The sequence below is a fragment of the Anguilla anguilla genome, chromosome 15, assembly GCF_013347855.1.
Source record: "Anguilla anguilla isolate fAngAng1 chromosome 15, fAngAng1.pri, whole genome shotgun sequence".
Taxonomy (NCBI): Eukaryota; Metazoa; Chordata; class Actinopteri; order Anguilliformes; family Anguillidae; genus Anguilla; species Anguilla anguilla.
The window spans coordinates 25,720,441-25,737,053 of NC_049215.1; the positions used below are offsets into that span (position 1 = coordinate 25,720,441).

A 16,613-nucleotide genomic window follows, 5' to 3' on the forward strand; every position below is an offset into this window, starting at 1 on the left:
GTTTGTGATCTTTATGAAGCCTGTATAAAAGCAAAACAAAACAACAACAACAAAAAACCTTTTTAACTTGATGGGAGTCCCTGGAATGCCTTTGAGCCTGGGTGGGGGTCCCTGGATCAAAACCGGTTGCAAAACCCCAGGATCAGAAGATAAACCCAACTCCTGAAACCTTTCAGCTCACACCCAAGCAAATCAATACCTAATCTCACCTCAAAGTTTATTTGTATTACTTTTTTAATCTCCACAAAAACCTGACACCATTGAAAATCACAGCACGATGGTTTTTGCGGATATGCAGAATAGTATGGTTTTTTGATGCACTGTAGAGTACAATTGAGGACATTTTATTTATATAATTTATTTTTTTCCTTATTTCGTTGTAATGTTTCTTTATGCTGTGTGTGTGTGTGATGTCTCCATCACAGTGGGAGGGGTTGGTAATGCAGTTATGTAGCAGAGCTAAAGTATAGCTAGAAAAGGCCGGAATGTTGTCAGAGGTGTAGAAATAGACACAGATGCACGGCTGCAGTGTCCGTGTATCTTAGCTTTAGTAAGGGAAGTCTCTGGTTCTGCTCTCAGGGATTTCTGATGGATGCTGTCCAAGCACTCTTTAATCTGCCCCTGTAGTTTCTTAGCCTAGTTTCCCAGCCCAACCCAGTCAAGCTCACGAAGAACCCAAAATTGCTTGCCATCCCGGTCCAGTTTTGAAACATGGATTTGTCGGAAAGGATGATTATTTTGTTACTTAATCCCAAAGAAAAAGAGCTTACATTATGAGATCTAAGGAGTCCCTTATTTTATTCCTTAATTATCCCAAACTTTTGTCTGTCGCTAAATTTCATGCAGGTGAAAATACGGTAGTGTTTCTATCACAACACTATCTTCTAGCTGGTGTAAAAATGACCTTACAGCTAGGCTTGTTTCACATCTCATAGTGTTCAATAGCAGTCAGTAACCAGCACAATCCTTGGGAGCCAGAGAATACCTTTATTCATTGATACAAATTGTATCTTATTAACTTAAGGAAAGATTTTTATATAAAAATGTATGGAAAATATATATACCCACAAATATATGAATTTATGCATAGCTGTTAGTCACATTTGTAACTATTAAAGAGATATTTTGGGGAACACGTTATTGTTTAATTTTAGCAAAGAGCACCAAAATTGTCAAAATGGGTTTTGGAGCAGAAAGAGCATGAAATGCATCTTCTCCTGCAAATGTATGTAAAAAAATTAAAAAATAAATAAATAAAGGAGGGTCGGGTACAGGGTTGCCAGCTAACCGAGAATTTACACCGTAAGATTTATTAAATACGACAAAAAATTAAGACTTGTGTGATCCAGCTAGGCTATGTTCACTTACTGAATCAGATAGCCCTGTATCACTCAGTGATAAAAGTTTTTTCTTTCTTTAGTGCTTTAAAATTTATGTCCACGACTGAATCATTGATAGCTATCCAATTGCAATTTGATGGCTGCAACGCACATGCCCAAGTCACACACTTTACTTACTGTAACTTCATCAAAACATTGTACAGGCTGGTCTCAGCACGTCTCCTACACCCACACGCGACGCTGAGCAGGCTAAAAAGCGGCGCATGCAAGTGCTGTTGCCTTTTAAAGAATTCTCGGTATTATTTTCGTGACTTTTGTTTAAAAGGGTTTTGTTTTCGGTTTTTTTTTTTTTTTTTTTTTAATTTTTTTTTTAAGGTGGCAGGAAGTACAAAACTAAAGTAGGTTGGCAGCCCTGATCGGACCATTGGAAGAATTAACAAGGGTTTTTTGTATACCTGTTAAACTCGAGAGACATTCATGTTAGTGCAGTAAATACTTCACATGCCTGGCCTATTTTGGGCAACAAAAAAAAAACCATATAATTAGTAGATCTGTTTGTGTTGGTGGAGATCATGCTTTATTACAAACATTTGTCCAAATAATAGATTGCTTAGGTGCAAAAATAGAAGAAACTGTTTAAATACCATACCAGTTCCCACCATACCAGTTTATACCATAGAACAATAATGTGTGCAAGTAGATTAGACGTATATGTGACATTTTTAGAAAATGTTGCAGTAAGCCGGTCCACAAGGACAGACAAACGTTAAAAGATATTTCCAGGTTTTGAAACGTGGCTGCTGTCAACAGTGGGATCCAGAGCATACGAAACGAAGAGGGAAGAGACCATTCATTCCTTTTGAAGTTTTTACATTAAGCATTGTGGCCTTTCCATTCTTGGATTTTGAGTGAGGATGTGGACTGGCCCGACCCAGAAATGCCAGAGGAAGTGAAAGGGCTGACACAGGAAGTGAAAGGGCTCACAAGCTGCCCGAAACAGGATGTCCGAGCACCTTTTGAAATGAAGAGCCTTCTCTCTGGCCGCGGAACACCGTGTGTTGCCACGGGCGGAGACGTGGGTATATAAGAGTAAATGCTTCTTCTTAGCATTGTGCTTATTGACACATCCCATAATAATCTGAACCATGTTCAGCAAACTATTACTCACATTCTTTTTTTCTCCATTTTTGTAACTTGTTGGAAATGTGTAAATTCCGGGAACAGCTTGATGCTGTGAACATGGCTTGGCTGAATTTTTGTATTTTAAATTTGTTGATTTTCTACCTTTCCAACCCAACCCTACAGCTGTGACAAGTGTAGAGTTTTCATGTCATTGTAATGTATACACCTTTTGAAGTGATTTATGACAATTTTATATAAGGTGAGGTAATTTCATTGCAATTACTTCACCATTAAGATGACATTTTTCATGGCAATTTTCGATGTTTTCCCTTATGTGCAGTATTACAAAGGTCTGCTACAGTATTATATTTCAAAAAAAAAATGTACGCTATTTTTTTAAATAAAAGAAAAAATATAGGGAATCAGTTTTTGTAGACCAAAGCCACAGGCAGAATGGTAAACAAAAGGGACTAAAGTATTTTAGGACGCATCAGGAATTGTTAAAATACTAGACGGTACACACCTCAGACTGTGGGCATTACAACTTTTAAAAAATTATACAGCATTACATTTTGAACATTTTTAGCTTTCCCCAAACCCTTCAATGACAAACGAGAAATGACATTGTTATTACCATTTCTAAAAGTGGAAGTACTTGGATTTAGAGGTTTTGAAATTGAGCCTTCTTCTCATTCACAGGAAAACATCTGAAGGAACGATCCATTACCAGAGTGCAGATAGGCTAGTGCAGTGCATTTATACGTTCCTGCAGCTCTGTACATGCAGTTACTTTCGTTCACATCGCCCAAGCCAATTATGTACATCAGCAATTATGTGAAAATCAGTATTCCATATCATCTAAGCGAATTGCGACCTGATGGCTGCTCTTAGCTTAGACAGCCAGCTCATCTGCAATGAAACTCATCTGAAGAATTAATTTTCACATTCAGTTAAACAAGCAGCAGCAAGATCAAAGCTAAAGCACTGGCCTGGTTAAGCCTTAGAGTCCCAGACAGGAGAAACACACAGAAGCTTCACCAGCAGGGTGTGAAATTAACACCCGCCACTAGCCACCAAATGCTGGCAAAATTTTGATTGTGGCTGCTGAGATTTTCTAAACTAACGGCCACTTTGCCAGGTAACCCTGCAGCAACAGGTTGTGCTATATTGTAAAAGGTAATGTGGCTGGTAAAATGTTTAAAATGGCTGGCGAGTTCTTAAAATCCACAGGTCCCACTGGCCAGTGGGTGGGAAAAAAAGCTAGTTTCATGCCCTGCTAACCAATCAGACCGCATTGCTTTAACTTTATCCACAGACAAACGAAATGCATCTGACTTCAATGTTTCGATAACAGAAGGTAACTACACTGGGTTCTTTTTACAACGTTCTGATGAAATGGCACAGTGTACTTTAATGCATTGGGGTGTTTCTGTAAAAAAAAGCAGGATAAATGTGATGTGCTTTGGACCGTTCAAAATAAAACAAATTTACCTTTTCTTTTGGTCTCTATTATTTTTATATTCCTCAGTTCAGAGTCATATTGGAAGTAACAATACCAACCAAAATGTCATGCTGGCCATAGGAGCCAAAGACTCAGGTTGTCTAATTTCAGGAGACAGAAAAACACACGGGGCCCAATATGAAGGCCAGTAAAAGACCTCTGAGGTATCCGCCATTTCTGAATGTGACCACCAGGGGGTGGTGTGATGAGCGTGAAACCGGAAGCTATGCTCAGTTCAGTGTGCTACTTTTACAAAACGTTCAATATAAAAAAAGAATTCAAAACCAACTGGATATTCATTTCGTGTTTATTGTTAACCAATGGATGCTTTTCAAAATAGTTGCTATTGATTTTATATGTTACAACAGTGCAGCAATATTGGGGAAGGGGAGGGGAGGTCAGGGCAGGGAACCATTTAAAACTATTTAGTGTTCTATCCTACCTTCAGCACCTTCACTCCCCATAGAGTGAAAAAAAAAAAAAGGAAAATTAAACAGCAAATGAAAACATGTTCTCTGCTTTTGTAGAAAATGGCTTTTCATTAAGTTCCATTGTGCAATTATTCTCATACACTGTAAAGCCTGATTTATACTTCATTGCAAGACCCTTGCATGACAAAAATGATGTAGTTTCAACAGAAAAAAGTGTCGCATACCTCTAGAATTTTGTTATGTTGCAGAACTTCATGCTTTGTCGTGCAGTGCTGATCGGACAGCCAGATGGAACACTAAAATTTATTGTCATGGATGTGTTATTGGTTATTTCACAGAGTGCTGCCATATTTTCAGAAATGTAACGTAAAACTATCAAACAAACTGTCAGGAGTTTGGCGTATTGTTACCAGGGACAACAGAACCCCCATCAGAGGGCTTCGCAGAAGTATAAATGCAAAACGTCATGCAACACTTTCACTTTTGTCGCACAACACTTGTATAAATCAGGCTTTAGACAGAAAAAACACAAACAGAAAGAATCGTGGACAGCCGATTCCAGCACTGAAACCTCAACAGGTCCAGTTCAATTAATCCACACAGCCGCCGGGCCATAATGGACGTTGTTCCAGTAGTGCTGCACCACTGAGAAATTTCACCGGGTTTATTTACACCAGTGGTTCCCAAACTTTTTTTCTGTCAGGCGCACCCCTTGGTAAAATAAATTTTTTTAACCCCCCCCCCCCGCCCGCCTGACAACTTTGGTTCTGCTTGAATGCAATTTTCATTTTGTTTTCTAATGGAATTTTTTTTCCCCTTCAATCGTCACTGTGCCACCCCTGCTTTCTCTCTGCCCCCACCCCCCCCCCTCCATTTTGAGAACCACTGGTGTACAGAGACATTTGTATGAGGGAGACACATTATTTTAAGCGCGCATTAATTTCACTGCTGAGTTAATGTAATATAAGATGGATAGGAACATATGACATTATGAGTTTTATCAGACAGACCCAGTCTCAAAATGTGGGCTTTTACATTAATCTCTATCCTGTGGGAAACAAGGTCTTCATTTTCTGCCATATTATTACTTTAAAAAGCCATTGGCTGCTGCTTGAGTATTTACATATAGATTATTTCTGCACACAAAATGTTCGGCTTTTTTATAGGAAAATCAACCATTTGAAAGCACATTTGACTTGTTAGGGCAATTACAACCTGTGCAACAGACATCTGCTTAAAGGTCAAACTGAGATCTATGGCTCAGATGTGTTCAGTCACGGACACTTCAACACAAGCGCCCCTGCAAGCAGACTCGTCAGACGGACAGATTCTCTTCACACGAAAGCTGTAGCGTAAAGGTCACAGAAATCACGCTGCAATTACAGAAGAAGGCCAAATGCAAAAGATACTGCCGAAAGGGCCGGGGGGGGGTGCATCGCAGGCCCAGGCACATTCCGAGGGTGTGGGCAGGACCAGCCACACCCTGCCCCGCTGCATCCCACCAGGAGAAAGCGGAACACGAACAAACGTTCTCCTGTCGGCCCTCCCCGGGGTTTCAAACCCTGCTGCATCGCTAGCGGGTTGGGTAGGATTAGGGTAATCCATCACCGTGCGCGCTGACAATTGACAGGGGGTGGGGTTGGGGGGCGGCAACACCTGAGGAATTGCATTGGATGCCCCCTCGTGCATACGTACACACAGATCTAATGTAGTAGACACCACCTTGCGCACACACACACATACACACACATGTCTAACACAGCAGAAACCCCCTTGCACACATACATACTCGCACGTGTAGGTCGAATGCTGTAGACACATCCTTGCACACACACACACACACACACAAACACACACACAGGTCTAATGCAGTAGCCGCTATCCGCTTCATGTACTGTAACAGAGGGTAATCACTGAGGGACTGGTTTACTAAGGCCTTTAGCACTTAGCACATGCTAAACTAATAACACAGCCAATGATTGGTACAAAACAAATACCATGACCAATTATTGGTCATGTCGTAGGATTAGCATGTGCAGAAATCAGGCCCTGAGCCTCTTCCACACACAAAGATCTTCCTGCATCGAGTATTGTTTCAAAAACACCCCAAAATATCACGGCTGAGAAAATTCCATCAGGAGAGGTGTGTTGCTGAAGAAAATGTTCACTTCTAGACTCTATACCTCCACTGATGTAATCCGTACAGCAACACCACAGCTGTGCTCGAGCTGCAGCTAGTAGGGGGTGAAAAAATGGGAGTGAAAAAATTACACACCCACATTGCTCTACAAAATACAGCTTTTCATATCAACACTGAACTCTGATACCACGCTGCTTTAGTACAAATAAAAATATATTTGTACTTCATATTGTTTATACAAAAATGTATAACATTTATACAATTTAGACCACCCTAAGTACATCAAAGTTGGGTTTTTGTTTATTAGAAAGTATCAAAGCAAGTCTTCCACCCGTATTCTAACGCAATACTGAGAGCTCGCTGTTTGTCTCTTGGACTTAGCCCCAGAAAAGCTGAACCGCCTCCAAACCTGCAGACGCCCATAGAAAGTGCAAGAGTGCACCTCAGACATGTATCTGAGTTCAACAACAGGCGCTACAGCCTGGTAGAATTAGGATAACAACCAAATACTGATGACACAACCAAGCTTGCTGAAGAGATAAGTTAATATTGGTAAAATAGATACAAATAGGTATTTACACAATCTTCCTAATCTACAAAAGGAGGGAGATAGGAGAACAGGGAATTTATATAGTGTTTGATTGGCCAGTCATCTGTTAACAATAGTGAGGTAGTGAGCTGTCTTCCTCTAAGGACTGATGTTTTCATACGCTCTCCAGCCAAAAATAAAAATACCCTATGCATCCCCCACATACACAGGCATGTACACACACATACAAGCATGCTCATGCACAGACATACAGGCAGACACATATGAACATGCACACTACATGTGTACAGTCTGTCCCTGTCCGCTGAGTCAGACCCCTGTCCAATCAGATAGGGGTGCCACCCTTTAGACAGACCAATAGGGAGGGAGACTGACAGAGCTGGTCATCCCCTGGCACAAACTCCATACGCGGACCCTTCGTGAGCAAACAGGCAAAGAAAGCCATCTACGATGACCATGAAACTTGGGGCACACAATCATACTGTAGGACGGGCAGAGGGAAGTCAAATCAGAGTGGAAACTAACATAACATAAAACATAAAACATAACATAACATAACATAATAACAAGAACAGGCCATTCAGTCCAACAATGCTTGCCATTTTCCCAACAAAAACTACGCTGACCATGAACTGGCTTTCAGTCATATGCTCACATCCTGCCACGGCACGGCTGTGACGGCTAGGTATTTGGTATTGGGGTATTTGGTATTGGGGTATTTGGTATTTGGGCATTTATTATTTCAGCATTTAATATTTGGGTATTTGATAATTGGGTATTTCAAATTTCGTTATTTGGTACTTGGACATTCGGGTATTTCATATTTTGGTATTTGGTATTTGAATTATATTTGAATGGTATTTGATGATAAACTGTGATGGAGGTGTGTGAAGAGTAGCTAATGTCACACACTATTTTTCATTCATTAAGGACCATATTTTCCATTTTCCTGTACCCAACATATTCACGTTTTTCTCCTGGCCCTCACGCAGTAACTGAAGACATGTTCAAACTCAAAACCCTACAGAAACAACTGAGCGGACACTGGTGTTGAAGTGACAACAGTTACAGAATCACTGAAAGGAAACTAAACCAGGCAGAAAGCGGGATATGGGAAACCAAACTAAAATATATTAAATAAGACAAGATTAGAAAACAGAATCTATTAAAAAAGATGCACATTTTTTCAAATGAAGACATACAAGTTTGCTAGCAATGTTAAAAAGTAATAAATGGCCATTGTTCATTTTCAGTATCGCAGCAGATTTGCTATACAATAAAAAATGTCCATACAAACCGGATATGCTTGCTTGCTCTTGATTGGACAATTCCAAGTAGAGTTAGGTGGGGCTCTACAAATGGCCTGACTGGCTGACCAGTAGAGGAAAGAACTTTGGCAAGACATGGGGGCAGAGGGGGTTGTGGGGAATAACCCCTGTCCCTACAGCCTCTCCAGGGCTCTGGGGGGGGCGGGGGGCGGGGTCTGTACACGGGACAGCACGCTCCTCACATAGACTCAAACTCATCGATTCGCTGTTTGGTGTTGCCCTGGCGGATCTGACGGAGGGTCTTGTACTTGTCCCGCCCCGCCTTCACGTTCTCCGCGTGGAGCACGTCGTTCTGCGTCTTCTTGGTGTCGTCCCGCGCCTTGGCGAGCTCTGAGCTCAGCGCCTGCAACAGGACGGCAAAGAGGGGAATGAGTACACAGGCAAGGGTAGCGGGGAGGACTAAGGCACAGGGGCGGATAAACTCATACGCAGCCGCCGTATGACAGTACTGTGGTTACAAGTCCACCGCAGCAGGGCGTGGGCCCCGTTCAGGTGTGCGGGTAGAAGCAGAGGAGTAAGATTTGCACTGTCATCGTCTTGGACGGAGTGTAGCACAGTGGGTAAGGAACTGGGCTTGTAACCGAAAGGTCGCCGGTTCGATTCCCGGGTAAGGACACTGCCGTTGTACCCTTGAGCAAGGTACTTAACCTGCATTGCTTCAGTATATATCTAGCTGTATAAATGGATACAATGTAAAAAGTTGTGTAAGTCGCTCTGGATAAGAGCGTCTGCTAAATGCCTGTAATGTAATGTAATGTCTTCACTGAAGCAATGGACCATGACACTGGCTCAATAGCTTCATCAGCAGCCATGGAGACACAAGAATACACTTGTATAATGAATGGTTCCAGAGATGGGAGAAAAAACAAGACCGTAATCTTCATGTTTTAGAGCAGGGGTATTTTGCATTTTCATTTCCAAGCCAACGCAGGTTAAGACAGGAGATAGGGGGGCGGTAGGGCTACCTAGCAACTAACATTTGTGCAGCAAGTCAATAGCACTAAGCACAAAAAACTGTGGCTGACAGAGCCACCCATATAGGTGGAATTTTGGTTGTTAATCGTAGCTGTTAAATGAAACGTTTTGTAGGCGTTTTAAACTAAATAGACATATATCTCTTAGCTAGCCATTATTAACGCCAATAGCTATCTAGCTATGGATATCTTGTTTGTCATCTCAAATCAAATCAATTTTATTTGTAAAGCGTTTAAAAAATTTTTTTTTAAAAACGGTCACAAAGACGCTTTGCAGAGTAGCAGAAAAAGAGCGTGAAAACAGCAACAGAGCAAAGCCCAGGCCCTATCACAGACGCAGGATGGGGCGGGGCGGGGGGATTTGGCGGGGGCGGAGCACCTGCAGCTGCTGTTGCACGCGCTCGTTCTTCTGCGTCTCGGTCAGACGCTCCTCCTCGCGCCGGAGGTCCGCCGCTCCGTCGCTGGACAGGTCGGCGCTGGCCTCGGCGCTGTTCTCGTCCTGCTCGTCGTGCTCGTTCTCAGCCGGCCCGACGCCACCGCCGCCGCCGCCGCCGCCCGCGAGGGGGCCCGGGGGGGCGCTCACCACCGTCCGCAGCTCCTCCTTGGTCCTCTCCAGGTCCCCCTGCGCCGTCAGGGCCTGGGGGCGGGGCACAGAGTAGCTCTGTGAACTCCACGTCTCACAAAAAACACCCTTTTTCACACAACGCCACGCACACTATGATCTGGCTCTCAGTCACATACTGAGCTCATACCCTGCCACGGCTGAGGCCTGAGTTTGGGTATTTGGGTTTATGATATTTCATATGCGGGCATTTGGTATTTGGTTATTTGAGCATTTGATATCTGGGTATTTGGTTATTTGGGCATTTGATATCTGGGTATTTGGTGTTTGAATCAAATGAAAATTGATGATAAATCATGATGGTGGTGTGTGAACAGCAGCTAATGTCACATTCTAATTTCCCTTCATTAAAAACCATATTCTTCCATTTCTTTCTCCCAGCATACATCTTACTTGTACTGGCACTGAAAAACCACCTATCCTCCCTAGATCTTCATGTCAGATAAATGTAACCATGGAGACGCAGGCGGAGAGGAGATGAGCATTACTTTGTGCTGCCACTCTGAGGCTTCCTGCTCCTTCTTCCTTTTGGCCTCCTCCAGCAGCGCGATTTTGGCGGTGAATTCTCCCAGCTCGGCTGCCTGCAAAGCAAGAGTCGGCCCTGAAACTCAGGAGGAAGAGCCGTAATGGCGACACTAACACACGCGTCATATTTAGTGGATTTAGTGTTTATTCAGTGCATTTATAGTGCAGTGTTTATTTAGTGTAGTGTATTTAGTATTTAGTAGATTTACTGTATAATGTACACTGCACATTTGGTGTAGCAGTGTAGTATAACGCCTAAGGAACTGGTCTTGTAACCTAAAGGTATGACACTGCCATTGTACCCTTCAGTATAAACAGATTCAAAGTAAAAAGTTGTGTACGTTGCTCTGGATAAGAGTGTCTTCTAAATGCTTGTAATATGACAAGATAGGATATTTGCCCTGGCAGACTGTGCAGTGCCACCAAGTCAAAAACCATCAAATACACGCACTACAGGCAATCAACCATAGAACCCAATACCACTGCAGCCTGGAATTAATTACTAAATTGTAATTACTAAAAGTTTAACTGCAAATCAGTAACAGTGATTATTTTTAATTTGGTCCATCTAAACTACCATTACCACCACTACCACTCCTAATAATAATAATAATAATAATAATAATAATAATAATGGATTACGTTTACAAGGCCTTTCATCTCAGGATGCCACTGTTTAATAGCAAAGGTGTTATCAGATGCATGTATCAGACAATTTTTCACATATCATTACTCATTCATCAACTGCGTGGGATGATCTCCTATCTATTTAGGAGCACTGCTGACAGACAAGTAAGCATTAGCAAGCAGTCAAGCCACAAAGTATTATGTTTTTTTTGGCAGAACCTATCTGACAATTATAGAACAGCATTCATATCTGCTCAAAAATGAACATGTGAAAACACGTAGGTTAATCATTACATTACATTACAGGCATTTGGCAGACGGTCTTGTCCAGAGCAACGTACAACAAAGTGTATAACCATAACCAGGAACAAGTGTGTTGAAAACCAAGTGCAGGGAACGACTGCATAGTTCAACTTGGACCCTGTAGGTTAATCTGATCAACAGAAATAAAAGCAGCAACAAAGCAGTCTATGCAAATAAATAAACAACTCTTATATGTAAAGCACTCCAAAGAGACCTGAACTGTTCTCAGCTTTCAAAGCAATTATAATTATTCTCATCATCATAAACATTATTATTATTATTATTATTATTATTATTATTATTACCCGATTGGCCCAACTTCTAAAATGACACGGGTGCATTGAGGTGTAAAATAGGAATCTCCAGAGTTGGGCTGGGCAGACAGCACCCAGTGGACTGGGAAAGAGTGGCCTGTCGGCCATAAATACTCCTGCTGAAATCTCTCCTGTGCAGAACACTCTGAAAACTGTTTTCTTCTGGTGGTTGTTACTACTGCACCAAGCTAATACATATAACAATTAGAATAATGTGTCAATAATGTATGAATGACTACAAAAATATTTTTGTCCCCTACAATGCTGGAATACACTGCTGTATATTGATATAAAACATAAATCTCAGAAAAGATTGTGTAACAAAATGGCAAATATATGATTTACGGCCACTTTCAGATTTTCTGATAGACTAATATTCTAAAAATAAACTTCTGTGCACATAATTACACAAAAATTCAGTGCATTCCATTTCTGGAAGGATTAAACATCAAATTTAAATACTGGTCTGTATGTGTGAAGGCTGATGGCAGCACTGCTATAGGTATCTGAGTATTGGTAAATGTGTTGGTACCTGTATTGGTAAGTGTATTGGTACCTGTATTGGTAAGTGTAATTGGTGCCTGTATTGGTAAGTGTATTGGTACCTGTATTGGTAAGTGTATTGGTGCCTGTATTGGTAAGTGTAATTGGTGCCTGTATTGGTAAGTGTATTGGTGCCTGTATTGGTAAGTGTATTGTTGCCTGTATTGGTAAGTGTATTGGTACCTGTATTGGTAAGTGTATTGGTGCCTGTATTGGTAAGTGTAATTGGTGCCTGTATTGGTAAGTGTATTGGTGCCTGTATTGGTAAGTGTATTGTTGCCTGTATTGGTAAGTGTATTGGTGCCTGTATTGGTAAGTGTATTGGTGCCTGTATTGGTAAGTGTATTGGTGCCTGTACTGGTAAGTGTATTGGTGCCTGTATTGGTAAGTGTATTGGTGCCTGTATTGGTAAGTGTATTGGTACCTGTATTGGTAAGTGTATTAGTAAGCATTTTAGTACTGGAAGTTCAAAAGAGCACATTCTCCAAGTGGATGGGAGTCTAAACTAAAGGAATTACAGCGCTCTCTCTACACACGTGTGCACACACACGGCCACAGACAACACACACGCGCACGCACATACGTGCACACACATGCAGACACATGCACATACTTTATGTGCACACACACACACAGGCACACACACACAGACACACACACACACACACACGTACGCACGCACACACAGATACACACAGACACACACACACACACACCAGTTGCTCCTGGTTCTTCATCTGGTCAGCGGCCTGCTTAGCCAGCTCAGCCTTGGCCTCCTCTGCGGCCCGACGCTCCCTCTCCAGCCTCTCCACCTCCTCCTCGGACCTCCTCCTCTCCCGCTCCAACTCCAGGGCCTTGCGTGTCTGCTCCTCCAGCTCTGTCATAAGATCACATACTGGGGTCATAAGGGCACACACAGGGGTCCTGTCTACAGTCATAACGGTGCACACTGGGGTTATAAGGACACATACTGGGGTTATAAGGGTGCACACTGGGGTTATAAGGACACATACTGGGGTTATAAGGGTGCACACTAGGGTAACAAGGGCACAAACTGTGGTCATATGTGCCGACTGTGGCCACCAGTCCTGCAGGACTACACACAGTCCCTGGGCCCGTGTCAGATCCCAACACCCATGATGACCCCCAGGCAACGCAAGCAGGCGAGTACCTCTCTGTGCCCTTAGTGTCTGTTCCTCTATCTGTCTCAATCGCTCGATCAGCTCGTCCTTCTCTCGTTCTATCCTCTCCTTCTCTTTCTCTGCGTACTCTCGTCTCTTCTTCTCGTTCTCCAGCTGCGCCCTGGGAAGTGGAGAAACGGCGGAATTAACAAAGCACAGGAAATTACCCAGCATGCAGTGCTACACAGCTCCACAGAGCGAGTGTACTTACAGGTGCAGACTTTGGGACAATCACAGTGGAACGAGGCAGACAACCCACATAGAAAGATTGTGATTCTACACTGAAAAATGATGTTTTCAGAGGACATATTACTGCACTACAGGGCTGGCCTGAATACTGCCCACTCATTCATGAGGACAGTCCACAGCTCTGCTGTCTTGCCTTCATTCATCTGAACAATGTAAGTTTCTCAATAGTCCACTGCCCCCTGCTGGTTAGGCTAACACATGTTGTGTCCAGAGAACAAAAACCCTACTGTACTGCACTCACTAAAAATCATTATATTCCATAAAACTCTGTCATACGAATGAGGTTGGAGACAATAGATTCTCACAAGTTGGGAGATATTCCAGGAAGTTACTACATGAAGTAACAGGAAATTTCAGTGGTCACCATAGCTTATGTGAGGTCCACCAAAAAATCTGTCATTTTTAATCAAATAGATAATGCATAATGCAATTTTTTCAGGAAGCAGGAAACACTTTTTGGCATGCACAGTCTTAACCATTTGAAGACTATGTTTTTTGTAATGTTTTTTTTTCTCCAAAACTCTGGGTCTGTTCTAGAACTCCATTGCAATCAGTTACCAACAGTGATTGTTACATCAGCATTAGAACGTTCAGTAAAGAACATTCCAATGACATGTCTGTGATGTCACACTTTAAGGGGTTAAAGCCAGCCTATGGTGCGGCGGCGCCATGCAGCAGAGCCCAGTACCTCTCCAGCTGCTTCTGGTGCTTCTCCTCCCGGGCCTGAGCCTTCATCTGCTGCACCTCGATGGTGTCGGGCTTCCTCCTCCTCATGTACAGCTCGTGGTTCCCCATGCACAGGGCCAGGATGCGCTTGTTGATGCGCAAGCGCGGCGCGTAGAACACAAAGTCCTACAGGGGGCAGAGCGGAGGCTGCTGACTTTAAGATACATTTTTAACGTCACATTCAACCATTCCAGAGATTCTACCATAATCATACCCACTCCCCACAAATAGCTCTTACTACAACAGGCATTATGACAGTGCAGGCATTATTTTTACTAACATCCAAAGCTGCTCTGAGCTACAGTATGGGAGAATTATTTTAAGTATCAATTAAATAAAATCCCGCCATTTCTTGAGTAAACCCTCTTCCATTCTCGCATTCCAGAGCTAGTTCTATGAGCCTTTTTCCGTTCGAGTCACTGTCAATCAACAGCATTAGGAATTAAAGCAAACGTATTTCAAAAATGAACAGAATGATACATGAAAAAAACTTTTTTGCATTGAAAAAAGTGCAAGTAGTAGACTACATGTGTTCTAGAGTCTTTACCCTCCACAACTGACAGAGGATGTTAAAGAGATTGGAAGTGCCTACATGTTGCAGCAAAGCACTCTGCACTTTTGGGAAACATTGGAAGTCTCTCTATTAAAATCAAAATTGTGGTACAAACCCATTCATTAAAGTGATAGTTGGAAATATTCAACCACGGCATACACATTAGAAAGGACTGAAATTATCATTTGTGTAAGACTGCGTAAACATTTTAAGGTCCTTGTATGGAATATTGTATAGAATATTTCAGAACAGTATATCCACTCTCAAGAGGGTAGGTGTAAATTCTGTAAAGACTTACTGGAGCTTTCTTGTCAATGGGCTTGATGACAAACTTCTTGTCGTTAAAAGAAATGTTTCGGATCTCACTCCAGGGAAACCCAATCTTTGGCGTCAATCTGCATGAGAAACCATTTCATGTGAAAGTCAGACAAGCCAGCAGTCAGAGGAGGAATACTTTCAAAAACGGCATAAGGCCTAACATTTGATAAGGGCAAGAAGATGGAGCAGCCAGCAGAGGGCAGCAAAGTGTCAGTAAGTCCTGGAACACGACCTTCTGCAAGCATCCGATTCTTATTTATTTATTTCATTATTTGGCAAGTAAAGTTAAATTCAAAGTCATTTGGACAGGGAAAATGTTTGTTGTTTTGGCCCTGTACCCCAGTACACTGGATTTTAAATGAAACAATGAATCTTTGGTAAAAGTGCAGACTGTCAGCTTTAATATGAGGGTATTTACATCCATTAGGGTGATCTGTGTAGGAATTACAAACCATTTATAAACCATTTTATGTACAGCCACCATTTGGCAGTTGGCTGCTCAGCTGATTCTTGGCCAGCTGTATGTCTTTGCATCATTAGTTAATGCAAAAGCAAGCTAACAAAAAGTCTAGAGACATATGGAGTCCTCCATATTTAATTGTCCAGTTGTTTTTTAAATTTACTGAATACTGCCTCTTAACAAAACCCACTGATGTACTAATCCCAATTAAATATCTTCTGGTCATATGCATTCATCCATATTAAGTAGCCTGTTCTGAAACCAAGCAATCCAGACCCTCCAACGGGTTGCCACCCCACATCCACAGCCGATGCTATAGCGGGTACATACTTACGCACACAGAAGAAACAACGGACGGCCCTGTCATACAGCATTTCACAAACTGAGAAATGCTCAGAACCCCAAAACTCCAGCTGCTTGGTCAAGTACAGGACACACACACACACACACACAGGCCTGGAACACTCTGGAATGAGTGTGAAAACCAGTGCATTCATCCATGGAAATTTACAAGGCAAAATACTCAGAAGAATGACAAAACAGTCCGTGACAAACTGAATGAATAGCAAGTTGGAAACCAGTGCCAAAATGCACACATAGAACAGCATGTACTTCTACTACAGAACAGAGGGGGCTGACAAAGTTATAGGAAGCCATGTACACCTGTGTGTAGGACAGGTGCTGTTATCTAAAGCGTTCGGTTACTGAGTGCTAATAAAATAATTGCCACCAGAATTGCAGCTTTAAGCTGTGACAGGCCACAAATCAGGCAATATCTAACTTGATCATCAACTGCACAGCAAACC

The 16,613-nt window shown here is 42.3% G+C and overlaps 1 protein-coding gene across 1 annotated transcript in view; it reads right to left on the reverse strand.

The window, feature by feature from the left end:
- Positions 1 to 4,252: 4,252 nt before the first annotated feature.
- The window catches only part of LOC118214203 (radixin-like), a 39,250-nt gene continuing 26,889 nt past the window's right edge, over positions 4,253 to 16,613 (reverse strand). The window contains exons 10-16 of the mRNA XM_035393917.1: positions 15,328 to 15,424; positions 14,439 to 14,602; positions 13,492 to 13,622; positions 13,037 to 13,197; positions 10,497 to 10,589; positions 9,766 to 10,023; positions 4,253 to 8,755 (exon numbers count right to left, since the gene is read on the reverse strand). Of these exons, the coding sequence (XP_035249808.1) occupies positions 8,591 to 8,755; positions 9,766 to 10,023; positions 10,497 to 10,589; positions 13,037 to 13,197; positions 13,492 to 13,622; positions 14,439 to 14,602; positions 15,328 to 15,424 (1,069 nt within the window). The 3' untranslated portion in view covers positions 4,253 to 8,590. The remainder of the gene's footprint in view (positions 8,756 to 9,765; positions 10,024 to 10,496; positions 10,590 to 13,036; positions 13,198 to 13,491; positions 13,623 to 14,438; positions 14,603 to 15,327; positions 15,425 to 16,613) is intronic.